The sequence below is a fragment of the Geotrypetes seraphini genome, chromosome 13 (assembly GCF_902459505.1).
Source record: "Geotrypetes seraphini chromosome 13, aGeoSer1.1, whole genome shotgun sequence".
Lineage (NCBI taxonomy): Eukaryota > Metazoa > Chordata > Amphibia > Gymnophiona > Dermophiidae > Geotrypetes > Geotrypetes seraphini.
The window spans coordinates 28,617,627-28,628,229 of record NC_047096.1 but is presented as its reverse complement, the minus strand read 5'-3'; the positions used below and the strand labels follow the sequence as shown (position 1 = coordinate 28,628,229).

Sequence of the window (10,603 nt, the reverse complement as noted above, 5' to 3'; positions counted from 1 at the left end):
CTCAAAGATGACCTGCAAGGTCTGCTATAAATTCATGGTTCTAGCTCTGTTGTCATCCAACGAGCTTGTTTGTTGGCAGTGGCTTCTTAAGGCTGAAGAGAGAAGCTAAGGCTTGTTCTTAAAAAAGATAAAAGCATTGGAAAACCCTTTATATATATCTGAATTTTGATTACGCACAGTAAATCAACCCCCCTGACCCCCACACCCCTCAAACCAACCTAGCAACCCTCCCCCCAACCTTGAACCTTTGCAGAGGCCCAGCACTGAGAGTAAATCTATAAATATTTCCTACTTCTCTTTGTGAAGTCAAATTGGAAAAGGATGGGAGGAGAAAGAGAAGGTGGTGGCTTGAGAGGATTGAAAATACACATGTTTTCCACAGAAAACTCAGCATGACAAAGCTCTGTAATATACAGTACAAGCAGGCCACATCCTACGCCTTTCTAACTAAGCACAAGGAAATGAAACATTTGGATTTCGGGTTGCACTCTATTGGAATTCTCCTTATTTTAAAACAAATTGAAGGTGAAGATAGACAGACTAGGGAAGGTTAATGGACTTATTAGGAAAAATGACGGGCAAAGGTCGTAGCCCTCTCTTTCCATGTCCCATCCCTTCCTCCCCTCTGGAAAATGAGAACACCTCCTTCCCTTCACCCTGTCCTGCCAAAGACATATCCTTGGCTATCAAACTTATGTAGCATATTAGAGCCAAGGCAGCCTACAATCTGCAAGGAATGGAATACCAGCATCAGTGGTATCTATTTGGAGAAACAGCACAGAAGAGCAAGCTTTGCAAGGCACTGTCTGTGCTGTTTTCAAGGCTTTGATATTTCTGGGTGTTTATATGAGTGTTTCTAATCACTGGCCCAAAAAGTTATAAGAAGATGATGGCGAGCTGGTGCTAACGCATCACAAGCCTTCAACTAAAGATCTTTTGATTCTTCTCTTCAGGGTAGGGTGGGGATTTGGAACCAACCAAGGTAAGATTGCGGGGAGGGCAGAGGAGGGAAAACGTGACGCTTTAGGGTCTGAGCATGCAACAGTAATAATAGTACAACTAGGCCAAACCTAAAAGGAGAAAAGAAAAACCCACAATATTTCTTTTTAAACTTAATACATAAAATAATGAAAGGCACAGGATTTTCTGAAAACAGCGTTAACTAAGACAAATCCAAGTTTGACTTGGTCAAAAAAAAAACCAAAAAAAACTCTTGAAAAATAATAATAAAAAAATGAGGTGTCAAACAGCAGAGTGCACTTTTACCAAGAACTTGTTTTAAACTTTTTTTTTTAAAACACATCACATACTATAGCAGAGCCTCCTGATCTCATGCCTCTATCCACCCATTTCTAAGAAATAAAAAAATATACAAGAAAAAGGATGTTCGCAGGATCCGATCAAACTGTCTCTTTATCCTCTAAAATGGGGGTGGGGCTGGGGGCCAGTAACTGTCCGCATTTGGACACCTCGTAGGAACCCAAGGCGTGTTTAGATAAAGTATTCTTTCTTCTCCTCTGAGTTACTTTGTCCGCCTTCAGCGTTGATGATAGCTGTGTCAGCGTCTGCCGCGTCATCTGCTCCTTTGGCTTCATGTGTAAAGTAGGTACCTGAAAGCAAGGAAGACAGAGGTCAGATATCCCGCCGTGGCTAACTGGTGACAGGACCATAGGGAAGCGCTCTTTAAATCCCAGCTCCGCGGCATATTTTTTTATGTGCCAAAAACAAAGAGGTACTGTGGAAGGAGATGTTCGTTGAGTCGGGTATTTATTCAGTCGGCAAAACGATGCCGTCGGCAATTCCAAGCAAAATAATCCGCGTATGAAATAAGATGTCCCAGACTCAATGCGGTCTGTGTTTCGACTTAACCGCCTTCTTCAGGGCTCCAAGGTATATGGTTATTTGACAAAAGCAAGCGAATGGGGATATTCTCTGGGTTGAGCAGATCAGCTTTTCCTGTTGAAATTGCGAACAAAATACTCAGGCTGAATAAATACCAGAATCGCAAACATCTCTTTCCACGGTATCTCTTTGTTTTTGGTCCTTTTACTTTACTGTGGATTTGTTTGGTTTTCTCTTTAATATTTTTTTAATGTATTCATTTTCCTTGAAACTAGCTCACGTCTTTTTTTTTTATTGTACTTTATTGGCAGTGGTGGAATACAGACAAGCTGCTGTTAGCTCATGTCTTTTCATAGGAAACATAGAAATTGACGGCAGAAAAGGGCCACGGCCCATCTAGTCTGCCCACACTAATGACCCACCCCTACCTTCCTCTATGAAGAGAACCCACGTGCCAATCCCATTTTGTCTTAAAATCTGGCACGCTGCTGGCCTCAATTACCTGTAGCGGAAGATTGTTCCAGCGATCAACCACCCTTTTGGTGAAGAAATATTTTCTGGTATCTCCATGAAATTTCCCACCCCTGAGTTTCAATGGATGCCCTCTTGTTGCCGTGGGACCCTTGAGAAAGAAGATATCTTCCTCCACTTCGATATGGCCCGTGACATATTTGAATGTCTCTATCATGTCTCCCCTCTCTCTGCGTTCCTCGAGTGAGTATAGCTGCAGTTTATCCAGTCGTTCCTCATACGGGAGACCCCAGAGTCCTGAGACCATCCGGGTGGCCATACACTGAACCGACTCAACTCTCAGCACATCTTTGTAGAAAGGAGACTTTAAGTCCTCAGTATGTATATCCTAGAGCAGTGTTTCTCAACTCGGTCCTGGAGTACCCCCCTTGCCAGTCAGGTTTTCAGGATATCCACAATGAATATGCATGAAAGGAATTTGCATCTAATGGAGGTAGGGTATGCAAATCAAGTTTATGCATACTCATTGTGGATACCCTGAAAACCTGTCTGGTAAGGGGGTAATCTAGGACCGAGTTGAGAAACACTGCCTTAGAGCAGTGCTTTTCGACCCAGTCCTTAAGGCACACCATCCCATCAGTTTTTTCTAGGATATTACACTGTGAGTGTGCATGAGATAGATTTGCATGTACTGTCACCTTGATATGTAGATCTGTCTCATGCATATTCATTTTGGATATCCTGAAAACCTGATGGGGCTAGGTGAGCGTCAAGAACTGGGTTTAGAAGCAGTGCCCTACAGGAAAGGAGAGATATGGGAGATATGATACAGATGTTTAATGGTATTAATATGCAAATTATTTTTTTTTCAGAGATCGGAACGCAGTAGAACTAGAGGTCATAAGTTACAGTTGCAGGGTGGGAGACTTAGGAGCAAGGTCAGCACCCTGTCAAAGAAAGGGTGGTGGATGCTTGAAATGCCCTCCTGGGAGAGTTTGTGAAGACAAAAATGATGATAGAATTCATGGGATAACCAGAAACAAGAGAACTGTGGAGAAGATGTTCAAGATGCAGGCTTTTATTTTGAAAAAAAGTCATTTAATCCACATAGTATAATGTCTGAAACCCAATTAATGGGTACTATGGACCCAACATGGTCCGTGTTTCAACGACCCTGTCTTCCTCAGGGGTCCTATAAATAATAAAACATGAATGGAAATGTACCCTAAAATGATATGTAATTTATTTGTAAATAACATGTGATGTGATGTAAATAGAATAACGAAGATAAATCAAAAAAAGAAATTAAATCAGAAAAGACTGGTGAATTCATGGGATAAACAGAGAAACACTATATAGAAAATGGATAGAATCCAATTCAAGCAAATCTTAAATGACTTAAGTGAGCTTTCATGGGACCTTCAAAAGTTGCAAAGACCAATGCTGGGTAGACTTCTTAAGGTATTTGCCCCATAAATGGCAAAAAAAACCAACCAGGATTGAGGCTGGAGTGGTCTTTGACCGCAATTCCAGTAGTTGGGAAGTAGGATCAGTGTGAGCAGACTATTACAGTCAGTGCTCCAAAAAGGGTGAGACAGAGATTACGAGGGGCCGCTAAAAAGTTCTCAGCCTAACCAAGAAGAAAATGATGTGGAGCCACGAAACTTACAAGTTATTCCATACTTTTCTAGACACTTTTCATTTAGTTTAATTGAAAAGAAAGTGTGGGATAACTGGTAAGTTTCATGGCTCCACATCATTCTCTTCTTGGTTGAACTGAGAAATGTTCATTGGACTCTCGTATTGTGATGCCATAATGCCTTATTTCACCTGTGCCTAAGAGCCAACCTCATCGGTGATGCCACAATGGCTTGGTTTCCTTATACTTGTGCCCATTTGCTAGATGCATTTGCCTCATTGAAGGGTCAAGAAAAGTGTGGCTCCACATCATTCTCTTCTTGGTTGGGCTGAGAACTTTTCAGCGGTCCCTCGTAAGTATGCCAGTGTTTAATCATGAAGAACTGGAACCTGTGCAGAATGCCTGATTCAACTCTGGCCACCTTGTTGGGTAGACAGGATAGGTCTTCATCTGCTAATATTTATGTTTTCACAGGTAGCTCAAAGCAGTTAAAGTCTTGATAGCCAATTCTAGAACAGCATTTTGGTTCCAAGATTCTTTTATAAAATACTGGTATAAGTCAGCATCAAGGTGGCAACATTTAGGTGCCTCTATTTACACCAGGTTTATGGCTAAGCTGGCATGCATATGTGCACTTTGCACTGCACAAATGTATAGTATTCTATAAAGTCATAAGAAGACACACCCATCACCTGCCCATGATCTGCTCATGTGTACACCCCCTTGCAGTTATGTTCCCTTATAGAATAGTGCTTAGTGCACTTGGCACATGTCAGTGCTATTTAAGGCACCACTTGTGCATGCATGGCGCATGTATCACTCATGCCACTACACAACTGTCCTTCACATTTCTACCTGAGGTTTCATGGCTCATGCAGAGGGTTACCAGACGTCTGGGTTGGAAAAGCTGGTGAGATTGGGGCCGGGGTTGGAATACATCTGTGCATGCGCAGATGTACTCCAGCCCTGACCTGAAGAGCTGAGGTTTGCGTGGGACTGGGCTTGGGGGTGAAAAAGGGCGGGGCCATGCGTCCTCTTTTAACAGATGGGAAATCTGGTAACCCTACTCATGCATATCTATCCCACAGGTGAACTGAGTTGTTGAAAACTACTAAGAGCATCCATGGGATTTGAACTCTGGCTTCCCTGCTTCTCAACCCGCTGCTCTAAACACCAGTCTCCCGTCACTTGGAAAAGTCTTTGCCATTAGAAGATAAATAGAATGGAGGAATAGCCTAGGGTTAGAGGTGTCCAGTTTAAATTCCATTGTTACTCTTGGTGATCTAAAGCAGTGATCACCAACCCTGTCCTGGATTGACCACCAGGCCAATCGGGTTTTCAAGCTAGCCCTAATGAATATGCATGAGAGAAATCTGCTTATAATGGAGGTGCCAGGCATGCAAACCCGCTCCATGCATATTCATTAGGGCTAGCCTGAAAACCCGATTGGCCTGGTGGTCCTCCAGGACAGGGTTGGGGGACCACTGATCTAGGGCACCTTCTGCTGCCTCAAGTACAAAATTAGATTTCAATTCCTCCAGGGACAGGGAAATATCTAGTGTACCTGAATGTAACGCACCTTTAGCTACTACTAAAAAAAGGTGTGAGCAAAATCCAAATAAGTTAGTGCCAGAGCCACAAGAATGTCTTCAGCAGTTGCATGGGACTCAGTGGGCACAGGCTCACCTACATTGAGCGGCTGGGTGAGACTGAGCAACAGAGGGCGGGGCTAGGGCTGAGGCATAACAGGGCAGGGATGGGTGGGCCTGGGGGGGCGGGTCCAGATTTTACTAAAGTTAAATCTGGTAACACTACCTCTGGTTGCAGGACCAGGAAGTTGCATCAGAAGTAAAGCTCAAGGCCACGCAAGCAGCTTAGTTATAGGCAGTTAAGAAATTTTAGAAATAAATATAGGTCACTGCTTGCTACTGGCAAAGAACTACAGGACTTAGGCCAGGGGTGGGCAACTCCGGTCCTGAAGGGCTGGAATCCAGTCAGGATTTCCCCACTGAATATGCATTGAAAGCCATGCATACAAATAGATCTCATGCATATTCATTGGGGAAATCCTGAAAACCCGACTGGATTCCGGCCCTCGAGGACCGAAGTTGCCCACCTCTGACTTAGGCCCTGATGCGTAGCAGTAAAAGTAATTAAAGAACTCTTATTGGCATGGAAAGCTGTCCTTCCATTGCAAAGAAAGGTTTTCTGTGGCTTCTACTGATTGTCATAGTAGCCACCGAGAACCCTATGCAAATGCATTACAAGGAGCTCATCAGTATTCTAATGAACCTTTTTTGTGATGCACAAACAGGAACACCACCTTCATTACTGAGAAATCAAGCTGAAATTTGTGTGTGTGACCCCCCTCCATTCCTACCTCTCTCTCACCTTCCCTCCCCCCGATACAAGTCTCCAAGACCCTGACCTCTGACTCCCCCCACACACACACACAAGACAAAAACCTGGTGGTCTAGTGATCCCCTGGGAGTGATGACTTCAAATGCACTGGGAAAGGGAAGGCCCACCATTTTGAAGTCCCTCCTGCTGGCCTTCAATTTAAGGTACGGGGTGGGGAGGGTGTTAGCTGTATGGCCAGGTGGGGGGGCCTGAGGCAGGAGGAGATGGGTGTTCCTCCTACTTTTTCTTCTAATTAAGGTAGGGGGTGTTGGAGAGTTCATGGGGGGTGGGGGAGGTGGTCAGCCCCTGAGCTGGGGGAATAGGCCCAGCCTACTAGACCACCAGGCTTTTCTGGAAAGGGGAGCTCGGTGGCAGTGGGAGGGGGAACAGGGGCTGGAACTGGGCAGCCCTTGTTCTCCCCACCAGTTTAGCTGATGGCAGGGGAATCTCCGATCAGCTGAACCGGTAGGCAGGGACCACTTTTTTTTTTTTCAGAGGCTGGCAGGAGGAGTTGTGCTAGTGACTGGTCTTCTGAGCAAGCACCAGGCACAGTTCCTCCATCTTTTACTGGTAATGCTCCACACAAATAACATGCATAGAATTTTCAAGCTATTATGCCGAGTATCGCTAGCAAAAAAAAAATTGCTCCCACCATGGTATATTTTAACGTGGTGTCAGAGCTTTGTGCATCTGGGTCTTAAAAGGTATGCGGGGGGGGGGGGGGGGGCAGTGGAGGTAAGAGATCTCCAATCGCTTGGGGGGGGGTGTTCTTATGCCCACCCATTTTTGGTTCAGGCCCATCCAAATTGGGCTGCTTGGCTACACTCTTGTTCTTACAACATTGAGTGACAACTTCAGTTCAAATATAACAGCCATGAAGAAGTGTTTGAGCTTTCAAAAACCCTTCCAAGTGACTTCTTGGGGTGCCTTTAATGCAACACTTACCTTTATGTCTTGCAAAGTATCGGCCTAAAATGATAAGCAGGCACAGCATGGCAAACACCACCACAGCAACTACGCCACCGATCACAGCATGGTCCACGGTGGGGACCTCTTCTCCAGCTTGAGAATCTGTCAGGAGAGTGCAGTATTGTGAACTGTGAAATCTATGCTGGTCTGACTGTGTTCTCTGCTGACTAGTGACTGTGCAAAAAAGTTAACTGATGCTTTGAAAAGAGGGACACAGAACAACATTTTTCATCTTTAAAAAAAATAAAAACAGAAAACCAGTGAAGGATCCCTAGCTAGCTGACATAGCTGGGTCACGGTGTATATGAAAAACTCCATCTTAGATCAGTGGGTAGTAAAACTAAAAACAGCAACCTGTGACTCCATTTTACTGCTCTGAGAAATCACGTATGCATGCAGGCCTGTTCTATGTATCTGTCTTAGTGCCTGGTACAGCCAGGAGGCAAAGGAATGTAGATGTTAGCTAGCCATTGATGTATAGATTATAGGATGGATTTATGGTTTTGTTTTTCTCTTTGCTCCTACCTTTTGGTCAGAGCTGGTTTGAACTGGTTTGAACTGGTTAGGATCCTATATAACTTTTGTGTTTGAGATCCTCAGGGTCTTCTGTTTATGCAGCCAGTTCTGCCCAGAAGTCCAGCATATATGCTTGTTTAATAAAAGCCTTTTTAAATCTCTTCAGTCTCTGGCTCAAGTCTCTGCACTACTAACGGAGGGCCTTATCCTAAAAGGTACCTTCATTTGGCGCAGCCGAACAGGGACTTGATCTACAGACTTGAGCCTGTTTGGCACGATCGTCTCCCTCGGAGGATTTCAAACCTTGCCTCCTACGAGACCCGTAATAGCCGGCATTAACCTGGCGGTTGACCAGGAACGGTTTCTCGTCGAAGACAATGGATTGCACCTCGAGAAGGAACGAATCGGTGGAGATTTCTGGCTCCTGGTTTTGTTGTGCCGGTACCGGACCTGTCTTGGTAAGTGAGAAGTTGATTCCTTCTCTATCCTGTCTCTATCTCTTCTGTCTAGTAACTTCTTAATCAGTTGTGAAGCACAGAGAGGTATATAGGATTCTGGTTTCTGGAAATTGGAACTTTTGTTGGGTGCATATATAGATTGTATAATATGGGTCAGAGCACCACCGACCCCCTTCAGATCATGCTTAAACATTTTACAACCGCCTTTTCTGGCGATTATGGTGACCCTAAGATGGCAAAGTCTACCCTCACTAAAAACAACAAACACTAGTGTTTGGCTTTAGGGATTGCAATGTATTTTGCCTATGATAAATAAACTAAGGTATGCTCATTAGTTCTGAATTGGTTCAGGCTTTTACACAGTCATGCTTGGACTGGATTAACTCTCCTCATCTTATGGTTTAGCACCATTTAGATCAATTCAAAGTAACAAAACAAACACCCAAACATTTTCCCTTTGCCCTATTGCTTTTCTTCCATCTATGTCCTCTTTCCTTTCCTCCTTGAAGTTCTTTTTTTTTCTCTCATTGTTTCTTATACGTTTAATTCTGGGTTTGTAGAGGTTTTTTTGTAATTTTGTAATTCTTTACTGTTTTCTTCACCCTTATTTTTATTGTTGTCCGAGGCTTAGTATTTGGAATTTAATCAACTTTTTGTCATACTTGTCAAATTAATAAAACAAAAGCTCTGGGGACACCTGACAAGACACAGAGAACGAGAAATTGGTGATGTTGAGAAATTACCCGGGGAGATGGAAATAGCATTTAGGTTGGAAACCTGGGAAAGGTTGGTAAAGCAAGCCAGCATGATTGTTTTGCTGAAAGTTGCAGACAGGATAGTGTAAGTTGCTTAACAGGGTAAAATGCATGTGGATCAAGACAGAATTAAGAATGTGAGTTCGCACTGATGAACGAGAATAAGGACTGTGATTTTAGATATATGTTGCGTGCAGTGGATTTGTTACAGACAGTGAGTAATTTAAAGAAAGTTGAGCCAGATAGTTTATGTGTTCTCGCAGTTGTCAAAGTGTGTCTGCTGGTAATAAAAAAAAAAAAAAAAGCAACCGTTTGTCAGACATGTGGGGTTTGTGTTGGGCACATCCCTGCCTTTGTATTCCAGTGTTGGGGGATTTAAAGTACAAGACTAACAATGATAGAGGTTAAGTATCCATATTTTTCTGAAAATTGAAATATTTGCTAAACATGGGCTTGATAATTCAAGTTCAAGTTTCAAGTTTTATTATTATCTGATGAATCGCCTATACAAACATTCTAAGCGCTGAACAATTAAAAAAAAAAAAAAAAAAAAAAAACCATTTTAGAGGACAAACAATTTTAAGACACAAGTACAAAGTTAACTAACAAAGTTTTTAAGAGTTTTATAAAAGAGATAAGATCTTTTTCTTTTCTGATGTAAAGTGGCAGTGCATTCCACGTTTGTGGCGCTGTAACAGAAAACATGTCATTTCTTCTTGTACCCACAATTTTTAAGGAAGGGACAGTTAATAAGTCTTGTGATGATGATCGTAGAGAACGAGGGGCATAATAAGGAATGATCATTCTAGACATGAATTGAGGCTCATTGAAAGCTAGAACTTTAAAAACCAAGAATAATATCTTAAAAGTAATTCGGTGGCTAATAGGTAGCCAATGGGACTTAATCAATAGCGGTGTAATGTGGTCAACAGTGTTCCCGCTAAGGTGCGCTGGTGTGCGCTTGCGCACAAAATATTACCTGGCAGCGCACAAGTTTCTCGTCACAGCGCACACATTGTAGAGCACAGTTCTTCAACCGCCGGTCCGCAAACAAAATCTTGCCGGTCCGCGAAGGATTCGGTCCCCGCCGCAACGAAAGGCCGGCGTCAGCTGACTTGCAACTTCCTGTTGCAGTCGCTGTGCCGGGACTCCTGCCTTCGCCGGGACTCCTGCCTTCCACCGCGTTTGCCTCCTGCCTTGTCTCCGCACCTCCAGACCAGCAGCGGCAGCTCTGTATGTTTTTAACTTCGGCACAGAGCTGCCCCTAATCAATAGTTTAGCGCGGTTTCATAAGGCAGCCTCGGGGCCTTTGCTAGGCCGGCCCACATCGCATCATCGAAGCGGGCCGGCTATCAAAGGCCCCGAGGCTGCCTCATGAAACCGCGCTAAACTATTGATTAGGGGCAGCTCTGTGCCGAAGTTAAAAGCATACAGAGCTGCCGCTGCTGGTCTGAACTCTTGGGCCGCTGAAGGAGGGCAAAAAGCAGCTATCCTGGAGGTTTCCCTTCCTCTCGCCTTACAGGTTCCTTTTTTCCACCTTTTTTTTTTTCCTT

At 43.8% G+C, this 10,603-nt stretch overlaps 1 protein-coding gene across 7 annotated transcripts in view; it reads right to left on the bottom strand.

Annotated features, from left to right (window-relative positions):
* Positions 1-254: 254 nt before the first annotated feature.
* The window catches only part of CADM1 (cell adhesion molecule 1), a 752,856-nt gene continuing 742,507 nt past the window's right edge, over positions 255-10,603 (bottom strand). For all 7 annotated transcript variants that reach the window (XM_033918796.1, XM_033918799.1, XM_033918802.1 and 4 more), the window contains 2 exons: positions 7,298-7,423; positions 255-1,610 (listed from right to left, as the gene is read on the bottom strand). In XM_033918796.1, the coding sequence (XP_033774687.1) occupies positions 1,492-1,610; positions 7,298-7,423 (245 nt within the window). In that variant the 3' untranslated portion in view covers positions 255-1,491. The remainder of the gene's footprint in view (positions 1,611-7,297; positions 7,424-10,603) is intronic.